The 17,069-nt window shown below is 37.9% G+C and overlaps 1 protein-coding gene across 7 annotated transcripts in view; it reads right to left on the bottom strand.

The window, feature by feature from the left end:
- PEX5L (peroxisomal biogenesis factor 5 like) overlaps nucleotides 1–17,069 on the bottom strand; it is a 290,701-nt gene that overhangs the window by 112,692 nt on the left and 160,940 nt on the right. For 3 of the 7 annotated variants that reach the window (XM_045295110.1, XM_045295105.1, XM_045295106.1), the window contains one exon: nucleotides 9,327–9,431. The exons of 3 other annotated variants lie outside the window; for them this stretch is intronic. In XM_045295110.1, coding sequence (XP_045151045.1) covers nucleotides 9,327–9,431 — 105 coding nt within the window. Of the gene's footprint in view, nucleotides 1–9,326; nucleotides 9,432–11,765; nucleotides 11,832–17,069 lie in introns of all 7 variants that reach the window. One more of the 7 variants, XM_045295107.1, reaches the window with a different exon arrangement.

The following is a 17,069-nucleotide window of genomic DNA, read 5'->3' as shown; positions in this document are numbered from 1 at the left end:
TATGTATCCAGGTATCCAGGAGCTGTATCTATGGAACTCTATGTGTAAAGGAGGTTCCTGTAATTTTAATTATATTTTCCCATTGGCTTGGTCTCTAAGTTGACATCTTTCAGTTTGAAAATTAGTTGGTCTCCGACTTGTTATTTTATACTTCTGGACTTGCTCAAAATCCATCTTAGAGTTAAAGGAAGGACCCACCTCATGTTACACAAAGCGGTTAATCCTGAAATTAACTGTCTTAGTTTGAGAGGGAGGTTTTATATTCGCTTACATCAAAATAAGCATTGTTATCGGGTTTCCTAATTGTGCTTAAGAAGAAATAGATGTACCTAAAAAGGTCTAGATTTAAAAATTGTTACTTGGAATATTGCCTTTTAAACATGTTTTGGTTTGCACTGGGCAGTCAGCGGGCATGTGCTGTAAGCACACAGACCAATAGAGGTCTATGAATACACACTGTCCTGATCTCCTTCCTAAAAAGCTCAACTGACATACAGAGGTGCAACCTTACTTTTCCTCATAATAATTTGAAATGCTGTATTTTAAGACCCATAAAATAACAAGCAAAGTGCTTTTGAGTCTTGCCAAACCCAGGTATTTTCTATGACTCCACTCTCTTCCATGCCATTGTTTCACCGAGGCAGTGGTTTTATAGCTTAGAGATTACGGACGATGCCAAGGGATCTCAAATAGTTGTAAATATGAGAACAAAAATGCAATTGTATTATCTCTGAGGGAACTATATGGAAGCAGTTAGTGGCCATTTGGGACTGGTCACCGGTAGTCTGACATACCCAGGCTCTATACACATGGCAAAGCTCAGCTTCCCACCGTAGTTTAAGATTTTGACATAAAGTTGGCGATTGGATTCGCATACATATTCACTTGTGGATGAGATCAAGGGATTCACTTTGGAAAAGTTCTTTTTGCCTGGGTGCTCGGGTCACAGTGATAAGCATTTCTTTAATTATTTTAAGTTTCGGTGTCTACTGTATTTCTATATTTTCAGGGGCACATGTTTCTCTAGAAATCAAGGTATCCAAAGTCTATTGTGATCTTAACCTTTTTACTTTTTCCTAGCCTGTTCTTTGAACCATAAGTGGAACTGAATCCAGGTCTTTGCTGACTGAATTCTCACATTCTTGTAGATCACTCATCCTACAAGTATTGAGACATTTCGAATGTTACATACTATGAGCCTCCCAGGTTTCTGAGATAAAACACATTTGAATTTTTGTAGATACAATAGTCTATTTGAATCGAGGAGACATTTGTAGTATTTTCTAGCATAAAATTCAATTTTATGATCTGAACATGAGTTGAATGCACTGGTACAGAACAGAATATACTAGACAATGAAGACGTGGCTAAACTCAATGATTCTTGGAGCTATTCTGAAATAGGCAAGTACTATGTAAGAGATTAGTGTTCCCGGAACTCATTGATATTTGGTTCATATATAAACTCTGCATATATAGCAGTTTCCAAACCACATCCACTTCAATGTCTATTGGCTGGTAGAATTTAACTATTGAATTACATGTGTTGCACGCAGTAACCCCAACTCCTCATTTGGCAAACCACGCTCACATTCAGGCTGTGACATCCTGTGGCTATCCTTGAGATCTAAGTCATTTTTGCTAAAACATTCATGGATAATGAGGGCCACAATCAAGTATGGCACCCTCCTAGCTTCTCTGACCTTATTGCAATAGGTTTGCATTTATCAAGTATAGCAATCTGACTCCTGGCTCTGGTTCAAAATCTTATTGCCCCTTTTGCTTAGGTGTATGATGTGCAAAGATTAAACACAACCAATAGAACTGGGACTTTTAAAAATATGAATATACATGTCAAGACTATGTCTTTGATAATCATATCTCTATGAAAAGAAAGCCCAATCTTATTAACAGATAAGAAGAACTAAATACTTTTAGATGTGCTATTGATAGATATCAATTATTAAATAAATTGTACTTTAGTCCATGGAAATTATCTTGAACTCTTTATTTTGAAGAATTAAATTCCTTTGTTAACAAAGAGACTAGTAATATACTGCTAAATCACAAGTGTGAATGCATGTAACCTAAGTTACCTGTAAGTTCAAAAGATCATTGTTCAGGGTATCAGATTTCTGTAAGTTCTTTTCGTTGTAAACTCTGAAAAACTAGAGTCTAAATTTGATAAAGGAATTCCAGAAATTACAACCTTTGTCCATATAAATGTCTCAATGGAAAAAAATATAGGAAAAGACACAATCATTTGAGAGATCTTATACCTTTAGGCAACTCTGCTTATTAAAAGCAGTAGGATGATTTTAGGAGCCTCTTTCCTCATTCGAACTTCAGACTGCCTTAGTCAAGAAAGCACCTACAGTGCTATCAGATTTTTTCAGCAAGAGAGGAATGAAATGTCAACTGAAAGAGATGCCAACCCCATAGACACCGGTCTAAGGCTCTCCAGGGTTCTCCCAAGGCTGTCTTGTTGACTCCGTGTCTCCTTTTTGACCAGTACACACGTAGTCTGAAGGAGTTGTTATGGCTGCCTAGTTCCTAAAATGAAGCTTTTTCTGGGACTTCCTGCCACAAAAAGAAGTAAAAGAGGAAGACTGCCGGCTCACCCACCCCTGTTGGAACCCAGGTTGGCTGTCAGAAATGCTCTGACATTGAGGTGGGGGATACGGACAGGGCTAAGGGGTGAAGAAGATGAAGTGCTCGACTACGGACAGCCTGAAAAGCCATGTTGGAAACGGCAAAGCTTTCAGTTTTGATGGAGACAGAGAAGATGAAACAATATACAAATATTTCCTCTCAGCTCTGAGGTCAAATGATGTGTCTTAATCATCATAATTCCTCCCAACCTAGAACAATAAAAGGTGTTCAGTCAATGGATACCCAATGGGGCACTGGCTTGACAGAAACGGAAGACAACAATCTTGGTCTCATACGCTCCCATTTGAACTGTGTCTCAGGTAGACGAATCTAGCAACATTATTTTCTTCATATTCTATGCCATTTTTCTTTTTATTCCTACAGGTTGAAAATAGTTTTTTTACTATGGCCCGCCTCAGTTTCCAAAAAGTTCATGGTTTTTCTATGGTGTCTTGAAAAATAAATAACTCTTTTAGTTCAGGGAGTAACAAGGCAAACTTCAAACTGAATGCTTTTGGTAGTCCCCTGACACTTCATGTCTACCTCCGCTCCATTTATTGGTAGAATAAGGCTTATCCACTTTCTCGTAGATTACTTTCATCAGTTTGAAAGTGCTGTATGCACTTCCCTTAGTCTATCCTTTGGGCTGAGGATATCATAACTTTACAAAAATGAAACAAGGTGAGTCCATTGTCTGCTGTAAGTGAACTGGAATGATTAAAATTTTGGCCCAATCAGAAGATCATGACACCTTTCATTAAATGACACTTGCCACTGATTGTTAGGCCTTTGTTTCCACTTGTCTGCATTTTAAAAAGCTTCCTCTGGCCTCTTCTCAATATTTGGATCAGCTCAAAAGTCCTCTGACAGTGACAGATCCTTATTTCTCCTTCAAGACTCAGTTCCACAGTTGCATCAGCACCAGAGAGTGAGTGCCTTCTTGGTTTCAGCCTGCAGCTAGTACGGTAACGTTGGTCTTACCCGATTTACTCCGCCCTCAACTTTGACCACCTCGAGGGTAGCGATCTCACTCAATTAACTTCGTATCCTTGATAACAATTTAAAACTGTAGACTGGTTTTACACAGTCTCATTGAATGGTGAACTGTACAAGAGTGATTCTATGGACATCTTCAATTTGAATCTGGGTTTGATTAATTTATAAAGAGGTGAGTGATCTTCAAAATATTTCCCGGTAGTCTTTCAATTACACATCTGACTTGATTTCTCTCTCTCCATGCCACATCTCTTAAATGTTTGGAAACCTGATGGAACCTAAAAGGAACATTTCCAAATGGAAAAGTATCTAGAATTCTACCAAGAAACCATGATGCCAAAGAGCGAACACCTGAGGCAAATTGAAAGAAAGGCCCAGGTGAGCCCCACACCAGCCAGCACCTAAAAAGAAGGCCACAAGCCGGTGCAAACTGAGCCTGTGATGCTTCAAGTTATAACCCCACTAGCCCTCGGGGATTTTAAGTTGGTGAAGTCCAATATTGAGATTTTGAATGAAAATCCTTACGTGGTCAATGAGCAGTGCAACGAAAAGAAATATATCAGAAGTAAGAAGATTGGAGAGGGCTTGCTTTCATGGCCTTCTTACTCAATCAGTATGCAAGATATTACTGAATCTTTATCCTTCCTGGTAATCATAATAGTGAATAAAATATTCCAAATACCTTCAATTGACTTATGACTTACACGCATTAGTTGATGTAGTTAAGATTAATCATCACATGATCAAAATTGTTTTTAATTTATACCAACACTGTTTCGTGTTGAACAATTTCATATTCCACTGCCTAGCTCTAACAGATAATTTTCTTCCTTAAAATCTTGTCTGGGCATACATTAGTTTTAGTTTAACTTAAACATTTAAAAATTTTTCAATATTAAATTATTTCATGGCCTACACTAAGGGAACAACAATTTCACCAAGATGAAGGAGTATATTTTGGTTTTACATTCAACCTGCCACTTAGATTCCTGTGAATGTTTACAATTATTGTCTTGTTATTTAAATAGTTTATTTACTCTTAAAGAAATATTGTTTGGGTGTTTCATTAAGAAATATAGAACTAAAGGTTTGTGATAATAACTAATATCACCAAGAATTCCAAACCTAAGTATACTTTAGATGTAAAAACAAGGTCTATAAAGAATAAGTACCAATGTTCCACAATTTTACAATTCAGATCGATGATCTTGAACTGTGATTTTAGTGTAAAATATTGCTTTTATTTTAAAATATTGTATTACTTTGAGATGAATGTAAGAAGTTAAGACATTGAAGCCAATAGATTAAAATAGATTATAACCATTCACATTTTTAATGTCAATTAAAATTTTGTAATAAAATACCATGTCATTTTACATCATTAAAATAATAGGAATTTTCTAATATTTTTGTCCCTATATGTATAAAAACACAAATATGCTTTTAATATCAATATATATCTTTGTTTCTTACAATTTGTGACATTTTCTTTCAAATATCATTTGCTAAATAAGTTTTCATGTATACTGTTATAGTTAAACTATTTGTTAATGGCTTTATTAGTCCTGCACAAATTTAGAACTTTGTGCAATTCACATGGGAATCATGATTATATTGTGAAAGAATTACATTAGTTATATAAGAATTCTGTTAAACTCACTCAAACTATTGAAATAAATAAGAGAACTACATCATGAGCATGCATCTGTTAAATATTCATTCTTTTAGTTTTGTCATGATAACTCTGAAAATATATAGAATTAATTTCCTATGAACTAATAGTAATAATAGTTCCCTCTCCACCCATTTTCTCTCTATGGATCTTCTAGGAGATATCCACATGATGATAGCTTCCAACTCTCTGGCTTGACCTAATGTCAACCAGTATTTTCTTGACAGGTCTTATAAGGCATAAAGTGTGAACCTTTTCACAGATAAATGAAAAGAGCTTACTATTGATAGCGTGGGTAATACTAACACTACAACAGGGAGGAGCATGTCATGAAACACTTATGTAAAGTTGGTAACGGAAACCCTAACAGTATAACCTTGATAATGTACCTTCAACCAAGGACATTATTACTCTTTAAAATAATGTTTTCTAGACACAAAAAATTAATGCAATATCAAGATCCAAAGGATGGAGACAGACAGCTTGTAAAACAAAGGCTGAATCTTTTTTGGAGATGGGAAATAAGTCCCTTCACAAGAAGACCTGGAGCACGTGGCTTAAGATGCTGCTCTCTATAGACAAAAAGGTGTGGGACATATCTTGCTTAAAAATCACCCAGGATGTGGCTAAAATGAAATTTTAAATGTTCCTTATGAAAGAGCTATATTCTCTAAAATTATTTCATTTTTACAAAGAATACTATAAGGTTTATAAGATACAATCAAATGTTGGCACATAGATTTTCATTCCATCTTCAAATTGGATTTGTTTATAGTGTTACAGCTTCTTAGGGCAGCACACTGTTTAATAGAAATAGGGGGAACTTCGTAATCTTAACATTTCTAATAGCCACATTAAAAAGTTTTTAAAAAGTGAAATTAATTTTAATAATTTAATTAAAGCTAATGGATTTGAATATTATCTCAATGTATAATTGATATAAAATTACTAATAAAGTCATTCACTTTGGGGGGGAGATACTAAGTCTTACTTCAATTTAGAGTAGCTGTAGAGAGCTCAATAGCCACACATGGCTAGTGGCTACTGTATTGGAAGGCCCAGGTCTTGAGGAACTTTTTTCTCCCTCAAGGACTTGAACATCGACCTATTGTCCCTTTATTAAACCTTTGATCAGTGTACACCTGTTTAGTTACTACTTGGTTTTTGTGTTAGTCGAGGACTGTATCAACCTGGGCTTCCACCTGACATATTGTTATCATCGAACTAATCACTCTGACCAAGAAGATCCACTTGGGCTCAGCAATATCTGAGTTTTCTCATTGGCCAACTCTTCTGCTTGTCTTCAAGGTAGTAAGGACTGCTTCACTGGGTTATGACTAAATCCCTGCAGTGGCTGTAATCACATCATTCAAAGACTGCCTCAATCTAGAACTATCTGAATTTACAATCTGTTGAAGGAACTGCACATGCTAAGGGCTCAGTGTTTCAGCAATTAACTCTGCATTCGATCTACACGATTGTCCCAGACATTACTGAGCGGACACTCATTAGCTTCCGACACATTGGGAACTCATGACAGGACCAGCTGGCACTGACAAACCACTGATGAAGATGAGTCGATGTATTCAGCAGCATGTAGCACTATGTCATAAGTGGCTTTACAGGAGACACCGGGACACACATGTTTCAAGACACTAACACGTTCACACGGATAACGAGTAAGAAGGTGGGATGGTAGCCAGACCGGATGCTGCGGGTCCCCGCGGCACGTACTCACTTTTTCAGGTCACGCTGCTTCTTTTTGGCTTGTGCACGCCACTGGTGCAGAGTGGGGAAGAAGCCACTTGTGTACAGTGAAAAAAGTATATAACTAGGACAACTTCATTGGACTGAGAAATAACTATCACAGCTGTCACTGAATCAATTTCATGAAATTATCAATGAAAGAGGTGCATTAAAACTTTTATGAATCAGAACTCTCTGCTGGCTGATTCATAAACTGGCCAGGATGCAACAAGAATAGAATGCATCAAAGAAAGCATTATCTAATCTTCATGCAGTAAAACTGTAACCAGTCAGTACCTCAGAGACAGTCAATGCAACATCAGACAGAGATTAAAGAGGGAACTTGGTGCACACAAATGTTCTGAATATGAGCAAATGATAATCAGCACAATTTATTTTCTACATTACAAAGTCAAAAGTAGTATTTTGAATGGAATTTTAAAGTTAGGCTTACTGGTGATTTTGAGATTTAAAAAGGATTTCTGGAAAGCACATAGCAATGCATGGCTTTGGGAAAAAAGGAATCTGGGGAGTTGGCACTTATCCTAAATGACGATGCCCTGGGACCATCTGCTGCAGCAGAGCTGTGCCAATCTCAAATGCAGATAGGTCGTCTCTCCTGATTTCTGTCACTTTGTCTTTGGCAGAGAACTCCACACAGGCCTCACCTCTTGGGCCGTGTGCCCTTGAGGAACTTAGGGCTGAATACTTTGGACAAGGATTCTCGAAAGATCTGTCTGTGATAGGCAAGGGATCCCCAGTAGAACACTATAGTTTCCTATACAAACGAAGTAAAGAATGGAGAACTTGGTAACTATCAGGTAAACTTATTATAACTTATTACTATATGCCATTAAGGAACCCTGGTGGCGTTGTGGGCTACACACTGGGCTGCTAACCACAAGATCAGCAGTTCCAAACCACCAGCTGCTCCTCAGGAGAAAGACGAGGCTTTCTGCCCCTGTGAAGATTGACAGTCTCAGAAAACCACAGGGGCAGTTCTACTCTGTCCGATATGGTCGCTAGGAGTCAGAATTGACTTGATAGCAGTGGGTTATATGTCCCTGGAAAGAAGCATGCTTTTTTTATGGGTGAAAAAACTGAAAACGTCAAATTTAGCCCAAAGTCCTGTGAATTTTTAATATATTTTTATGACTTGATTTTGATGTGCTATGTTGTTATACTTTTCATTACTTACAACACAGTGTTTAGAATAAAATAAAGCGGCACATGTTAGTGGCAGCTGGAGATATGCTCGGGTGATAGTCTAAAAATAAGTTGCCATAATTTAACTCGTGATATAAATGCCTTCCTGAGGACTGTAAATGGACATTTTTCTAATTCTAGGCATGTTCATATAATCGGAATGAATCGCTGCATTTACCATTGCATTAGGGGAAACAAATGAAATGTTTAAAATAACAATCTAATCTAAATGACAAGATAAATGCAAGTAAAAATATTTTTCATTTAAGGATTTAAGGCTGATAGATCCACAGAGTGGTGATGAGTACATTATACATATTTATGTGGATTTTACAGGGTGTTTCAAAAGTTCCTGAAGACAGAAGGCATTCCAGTCTCAGCGTGTCTTTGCACACAAATGCAAACTTTTTTCCTGTGCTATAATAAATGCTGAAAACGGCCCTCGTGTGCTTATAATGGAAACACTATTTTTGTTGTTGTTAAGGTGACCAAGAGGTCACAAATGCCATTCTCTGCATGAGGACTCATGGCCTTCTGGCTCATTCCTGTAAATTGGCTATCCACATAAAAATGTATAGACAAATATGTAGTATGCATAGTCACAACATAGATATATTTAACATTGAAGAAAATTTAGATATTCTACTGGTAAACTGACATATGTATACAATATACTTTGTATTTATTCATATGAATTTGAATTTTTGATGGTTATTCAAATACCATTAGTTAATTATTATTTCTTTCCCAATGTTGTAATCAAGACTCCTTTATAAAGAAGCAGCATATTTTCCTTGCGTGAACATTTTTTCTCTCTTTTTAAAGCTAAAGTTGAATAATGGAAATTAATATTCGCAAATATGTAACTAAATGATGGAATTTTCCTTTTTTATCAATTTTGGTTTTACTTTTATATTTGCACAATTGTTTCAGTGAAACTGTCTTTAAAAAAATTGGTTCAAGAGTTAATGTTTTTTGTTTTCTAGTTAGCAATCATAATGTCTGATACATTAACATATGTCAGCTTCCTACAGTAACCCTATGGGTCTGCCCACCTGTGATGCCATAGTAAGGAGGGGCTTTTCTTCAGCAGACTCCTCCCTCGGTAGCTCCTTCATCACCATGGCAACAGCCTTATCTGCCGCCCTAGAGCCTTTTCCCTATAACAGTGAAATCAACAATGACTTGTGTCAGGAGAAATCTTTTAACTTATTATTTATTACAAGATACTCGAATGCTTAAAGCGCAATCCAACATTAGTGAAGAGGTAGGCTGCTGGAAGTGAATCTTGAGGCTTTTGGCTGAGGAGAAAACACACAGTCTGAAAAAAGATCATTTCGGAACTTAAGTTAGCTAATTTTTCACCTTTACAGCTGACATATTGTATTTAATTTTAACATAGTATTTTATGTGTATCATATATTTGAAAGCAATTTTCAGGACGTGAACCACATGTTTGTAGTATCCATTTAAAATTCTGGATCGCCTATTAAATTCATTTATAAACTGTATCATCCTTAAATAATGGGAATGACAGTGGGAAATCTAGGGCTGAGGAATAGTTGGGGTTAGGCTCAGGGTTTGCATCCCCCAAAAGGCATCTGTTGAGGGACCTCTGTAGTCTTTGTCATTTTTGAGAGGCCTGGGAACAAAAAAAGTCAACCCAGGGTCAAGCGCTAAGAAGTTTCAGGTGGCCTGATATCACAGGAACCACCCAATTGATATTTTGGAGATACAGTAGTATGATCTTGGTGAAGAAGAGGAAAAGAGTTACAATTTTTTCTTAGTTTTGAGCCCCTCCCCCCAATTTTAATTGGATCACAGAAATGTTTTTTTGGAGAATCTCATAAATCAGGTCTAAGTATTGGAGAATTAATAATCAAGATGCAAGATAAATATTAATCCCGCATTGCTTGTCTTATACAATAGAATTATGGAGGCTAGAGGGGCGGCCTGGTTTTCTATCATCTGGCATTTACCAGAATATTGGTTCTGAGAGTATGTAAGGCATAATGGAAACAAAACAACCCAAAACAAATAGGACCTTCTAAGTCCAACGAGAAGCAGCTCATACTATGTAAAAATTAAATAACCTTTAAATAATTTCCAAACAAAAAGAACTCTGCTTTCTCAGGTCTCTGGGCAGAGATTCCCTAGAGAAAATAATCTTATTCAAAGAGCACACATGAATATTTGTGTTGTAAATCGACTTGAAAAGCAAATGCCATATACAGAAATATCATAGACAAAAATACCCCAAACGGACATATGTGGTCCAGTGTCTGAAAAGGGAATTAGGAACTAGGCTCATGATCAGTTCCAGAGGTGAAAGAATCTTGGTAGTTCCTATGCAATAAAAAAAAAAAAAAAAGGAATTACATCATTGTCCTGGGCTGGCACAGGGCTTTAAATATTCAGAAGGTTTACACTAGGAAGGAAAACATTGTTCATTTTCTCAGGTGTTGCCTTTCTAAAATATAATCAGTGACAGCTTTTATTTGTGAGAGCAGAGAAAAGCTTTCCATCTAGTTACTAGGTGTTCAAATGTGTGAAAATCTTTACTGGGCTGACAGTTCGTGTCTTTGGTTTGTTTTGATTTAAGAACTAGCATTATTGAATGACACTGTAGTTATTTCCGGGATGAAATATCAAACACCAGAGATTTTTTTTACCACATACATAATAATAATTTTCATATGTGTTCTGAAAGGGTTAAATGGACACAACCTGTAGGTTTGACTGGCTTCTGGAAGCTTAATGAGTCACTGCCTAACAAATGGGGTGGATAATGATCCCAGGTTTCTTCTTTAATGAAGCAGTGTGAACTTCCTAAAATAGAGATGCTTATAATAATTCTGCACTTAGGGGAAAGATGTATTACAGTATTTTTACACTATTTAACTTGATTTTTTCAAATTGCAAAAATTATTTAGAGACATATTCCATACTATAAGCTCAGTCCACCTTTACAAGTTACACTCATTTACAGACGAAATATATTTTATAACACTCTCTCAGCTGATTGTTTTTCAAAAGAGCAAAATCATCCGTGAGGAACTTTTTCCATGCTCCAAGAAGTTCTAATAAGATAGCAATAAACAAAGTGGCATGCTTGTATTTAAATTCCTAATATATTTAAAAGAAGACATCTAATGTTATAAGGTATAATTAAAAAAAAAAGAAAACATTCAAATTCTGATCTTGGGTTACGAAACACTAATATCAATTGATAAGCATCTCAAAGACTGCAGGCCAATTTTTCAATGTATCATTGATTTGAAATGCTACCAATCCATAAGCTACACATAGTTTTTAGAGGTGCAACTAGAAGAGCTAGAAATTAGCAACGGACATGCCATTTCACTAAAACCAAGACAAAAACGAAACAAAAAATTAGTCCTTTCATGCTGAACTCTAGAACAAAGCAGTGGTCAGCTAGAAAGGATGTAGAAGAAATACATGCGGTGCTTTTTATTTCTTGCAGAAAAACCCACCAAAGCCAGGGTCAGGTCACTTTTTTGGAGACAGTGCCACTTTTTCTTCAAGGTTACACCTACTACCTGAAAAGAGTCATGATACCCAGGTTAGTGCCTGCTAGCAACTTTTAATTAAAAAAAAATTTTTTTTAATATAGCTTTTGGCTTTTAAGATAATACCTCAAGATCCTCCGTGTATTACAAGTGTGGGACAAGGCAGGGGCAGAATGGGAAGGTCTGTCACAGTGTACCTCCATGGTTCCAGATCTATTGCCTCAAACCACTGCCAAACCAACTGACTACTCTCATAAATCACAGCATGATGTCCCCCCAGATTGTACTGCTACCTCCACCTGGTATCTGAAAATCAAGCTGTGTTATTTTTGACTCGTCCATTTATCTTGTGGGATAATGCTTCCAGAATTCCAAACCTGGCTGGTCATCGAGCTGGCAATTCATGAAACGTACAAGGTTTTGCTTATCAGCAGCTTTGCAGGGCTGATGGTAATATAGCCATGTGGGCTTCTTTCTCTCTTCCCCCTCTCTCTTTCTCGTTCTTTTGCAGTGGTTTAAAACATTGTAAGAAATACACATGCATAATTATTTAGCCTTCAAATGCAATTTTCTGGATATAACCAGACCAAAGAGTCAACACTGATGAATTATTTAAAACATGTGGACAATGGCAATAAAACAGACACTTGATATGCACACAGGCACATACATAATTTAGGACCACATTCAGCTTGTAGGGATCGATGTCATGCTTCACAACCCTAGAGGTGAAACTTTAGAACTTAATGGCACATCGTGACACCCTTTCAGCAATTCTTTCAGTCTAGTTGGTTTCAAAGATTTCAAAATCATCGTCTACCTCCCACTTATATGTTTAAGGTCACCTGTAGGCACAGTGGTTCAAACACTCGCCACTACCTGAAAAGTCAGCAGTTGAAACCCATCAACTGCTTTCTGGGAGAACGAAAAGGCAGCCGGCTCTCGTTTCTCCTCTGTCCTACAGGATTGTGCTAATGAGTCGCAATCTGTTCAGAACAGGTTTTTGGTTGGTTGTTGATTGTTTTTAGCATATTTTTGAAATTTTGGCAAACCATATCAATACACAGGTAAGCCTTCATGACTTTTTCTTGGTGCCCTGCTGTGGACATTCTTCGCTATTTGTCTTTGTTTCTTTAGTAAGTTTCCCCCCTCACAAATAAAACATATGCATTTTTCTTGGAACTAACATTTTTATGAACTTTTATGATAAGATTAGGTATAAATGATTAAATATGTACCATTAACATTTGTTAGGAAAACTCAATCTTTTTTTAAAATATCGACTGTAAACAAGAGAATTCCAAATAATGAAAATCACAGACTCCTCTCTGGCTAGATATACTGGAGCTACCCATCAGAGGAGGAGATGGTTCCTGGCCTAAAAGGGAGCCATGCTGTTTCACAGAGCGAGGAACTAAACTATTTATGTACCACATGTTTTGTGTATTTTTACTTAGATTTTATGATAGCTCTGCGGGGTAGGTATTCTTAGCTTCCCAGCATAGTTAGGGATTCTCAGGTGCAGGGAAGGTATGATTTGATCAAGGCCTGAAAACTACTATGTGGCTGAGTCAGAGCAGGAGCTCTGAAATCTCTCTTCCCCCTTCTCCTCCTCTTACTCCTCCTACGCACAGTATTCAGCCCCTGGCTTAGTGAGGTAGGAGGACTCCCTTACTCCCGCGCTGTAACGTGGGTTGCTTATGGGATCACTTCAAAATATAATCACACAGACTAGCTCTAGGCACACCGGATATTTTAAAGCAATCTTTTCTTTCTCCCATCTGAAATGGTCAGCAAGAACCAGCCACCTAACGTCGTCACTCAGGCGCACATTTTGAACCAAATACTTTTGTTTCTTTTGTTCACGGAAACCTAGTCAGCGTTTCACATTCAAACGCCTTTCTATTCTGTAGATTTCAGTAACTTTATAAGGCTCGCTGTTGTTTTTGTTGTGGTTAGTTACTGTTGAGCTGGCTTTGACTCATGATAACTCTATCCTGTTTCCCAAAATAAGACAAGTATCTTATATTAATTTTTGCTTTCAAAGATGCGCTAGGTCTTATTTTCAGGGGATGTCTTATTATTCCATGAAGAAGAATATGGTACACATTGATTGCTTATTGTTTTATTAAAAGAGACCTCACACTTCCTGTCTGCTCCGGCTTGCTGCGGCCAATAGTGGTGCCCACCGCTACGATCCAGAGTCCAGAGTTATGGTAGCTTCGGGGGGCCTGATTTTCAGGGAGGTCTTATTTTCAGGGGGATGCCTTATATTTCAGTGAGAGGCAAACCTGTAAGTAGGTCTTATTTTGGGGGGCTGTCTTACTTTCGGGGAAACAGGGTATAAGGTTTGTCCCCTCACATCCTAGTGGTTATTATGCATGCGGATGCTAAAGTAGAGGTCAGCAGTTCGAAATCACCAGCCACTCCCAGAGAGAAAGATGTGGTTTTCTACCCCAGTAAAGCGTTACAGTCCTGGAAACCCACATGCGAAATTCTACCCTGTGTTATAGGGCCTCTCTGGGTCAGAATTGACTCCCTGCCAGTGAGTTGGGAGTTTAGTATCAACCTAGTTTAAACCCAGCCAGCAGTTCTGGGGGAGAAAGACCTAGTTATTTGAATTCCCCAAGAACACAACCTAGAAAACTCTACAACAGCATTTCTCTCTGGGGTTGCTGTGAATTGAAATCAAGGTAATTGACAACCACAACATCATTTTTTTTTTTTTTTTAATAAGCTAACTCAATGCTATCTTCACTAGAATTTTCTTCAGATTTATTTTGGGTGCATGAGAAACTTCAAGTTTGTATTTTCACAGCTATCACACTTTTGCCAGCAATTAAAACCAAATCCCAAACAAAGTTTTTTATTGTGAATTGAATGAGGGAGCTCTGGTGGTCTAATGGTTACATATTCCACTGTTGTCTGCAAGGTCAGCAGTTCTAAACCACCTGCCACTTCACAGGAGAAACACGGGGTTGTCTCCTCCCGTAATGAGTTACAGTCTTAGAAACTCACAGGGGAGGGTCTACACTGTCCAATGGGGTCGTCATGCCTCAGTGTCCACTTCATGCCAGGGAGTTACAGAGCAAATGTTCTCCACTCAACAATTCATACACAGTTTGCTTCATGTTTCATGTCATCGATTGCAACACATACTTAGCACTTCATATCACTGCTCCCATTTTATCCCTATGTTTCCTCTGGCTCCTCCTCCATTCCTACCCCTTCTTGCCTTCTGAATTCTGCCCTTGGGCAAATGCTGCGCATTTGGTCTCAAATGGTTGATTACACTAAAGGGTAACTACCTTCCTCATGTTATTGTTCACCTGAGAGACCTATCATTTGGCGGAAAATGGAGCCGGGGGTGGGGGTTGGGGTGGGGGGGGTGGGGGGTTACTTCTGGTCCTGAAGGGTGACCCGAGAGCTGCCTTGTTTCTCACCACCCAGGAAGCCTGGTCTTCTTTGCTGCCGGCAGTTTCCTGGCTGCAGGTTTTGTACTGCTGCCACGGAGATTGTAACTTAAAAATTATTTTTATTATTTGTAATCTATCAACAATGATTTAGGGTCTTTTTTGTGGTCAGATATATTAAACAGAAGGAATAAAGGTACATCAAATCAGGGGGAAAAGTAGAGACTATTATGAGTCATCTCTGCTAACTCGACATTATCTAACATGACTAAAAAATAACCTTTCTCTTGTTCCAATTATAAAAATTAACACATTATAGAAATGTAGAGAAAAGAAGTAAAGTAAAAATAATGGAAAATATTTATATGTACCCTCCCCAAAGGTCTTATAAGAGGGGGCTTTAAAAAAATTTGTGGGAGAATTGAATGGAAAATATTTTTCTACAAACTTTTGGAAGCCCTCTCATATTCGATGTTTACAATATTGGAGATGAAATGGTGTTTCTTAGGAATGAATGTCTTAAGAACAGACATCCTACTACTAAGCTTGCATGTGTGACTATACTGGCTATATTTCTTCCTATGTGAGGGGTTTAAAAAAGTTTGTGGAAAAATGGGATTAAAAAAAAATAATGAAAAATTTCCATGAAGTTTTTGAAGCCCCCTTTACAATACATGTAAACCTGTTATGATGCCAGTACCATTGTTTGAAATGGCATTCAGATTTGTTTATGGTAAATCTCTCTCTCTATCATCATCATCATCATCATCATCTATCAAATAAACGCTGGGCCCTGATCTTCAGGAAACAGGTCACAGACAGCTAGTTGCTAAAGGCTGTTCTCTGGCCTCGTGTTCAGGGCAGGATCCCCTTCTTTCACTTAGGCAGGTAAGTGGCCCGATACATGTCTGCTCTCCTCGGACTCCCGTGACAGAGAGAGGAGGGCCCTGTTTTGCAGTGCCCTCTGAACGCTGCTGGCCTCTGACTACCCCGGGGTGCCCTTTCTCAGTTAAGGGCACCCTGAAGATGTCTTGCAACGCAGATTAGGGTTCCATGCATGCAATTCTGGTTCACTCAGAATCCCATTTAGCCAGCCCCTCAACAGAACATTTGATGAGCTCGAGATTAGCACAAATAAGACTAGATCCAGTCATCTTGCCAATTTTTGTTACTATACATCTCAGAGGAAGCTGCAATTGTTTTAGAAGTGCTGAGCTTTTTTTTTCCTTCTTTTTTTAAAATCATTTTATTAGGGGCTCATACAACTCCTATCACAATCCATACATACATCTATTGTGTAAAGTACATTAGTACATTCATTGCCCTCACCATCTGGAGATTCACACGTGCAATTCCTAACTCACAGAGGTCCTCAAACTACAGCGTGGGCCACATACGCCCCGCCGAGGACATTTATCTGGCCCACCAGGTGTTTATGCCGCATTTGTTTTTTACTTCAAAATAAGATATGAACAGCGTGCATAGGAATTTGTTCATAGTTTTTTATTTAAAGCTATAGTCCGGCCCTCCAACGGTCTGAGGGACAGTGAACTGGCCCCCTGTTTAAAAAGTTTGAGGACCCCTGCATAGAGTCAGCATTGTGTCTGTAATCAGCTGAAGAGAATGTGGTTTCCGATTCCTTAATAAAGCCAGTTAAGATGTAGCAAATAAATGGTGGGCTATTTTAAAAGATAAGAGGGCAGTTAAAAGGGCAACTTCTAATGGACTCTCCTTATTTTTCCCCTCTTACTATACTTTCTTTTTTCTGCAGCAGTTTAAAAAAATCATTTTATTGGGGGCTTGTACAACTCTTATCACAATCCATACATACATCCATTGTGTCAAGCACATTTCT

Source organism: Echinops telfairi, unplaced genomic scaffold (genome assembly GCF_000313985.2).
Source record: "Echinops telfairi isolate 266 unplaced genomic scaffold, ASM31398v2 ScPeMD7_4225;HRSCAF=4972, whole genome shotgun sequence".
NCBI lineage: Eukaryota > Metazoa > Chordata > Mammalia > Afrosoricida > Tenrecidae > Echinops > Echinops telfairi.
This window is presented reverse-complemented; position numbering and strand designations above follow the sequence as displayed.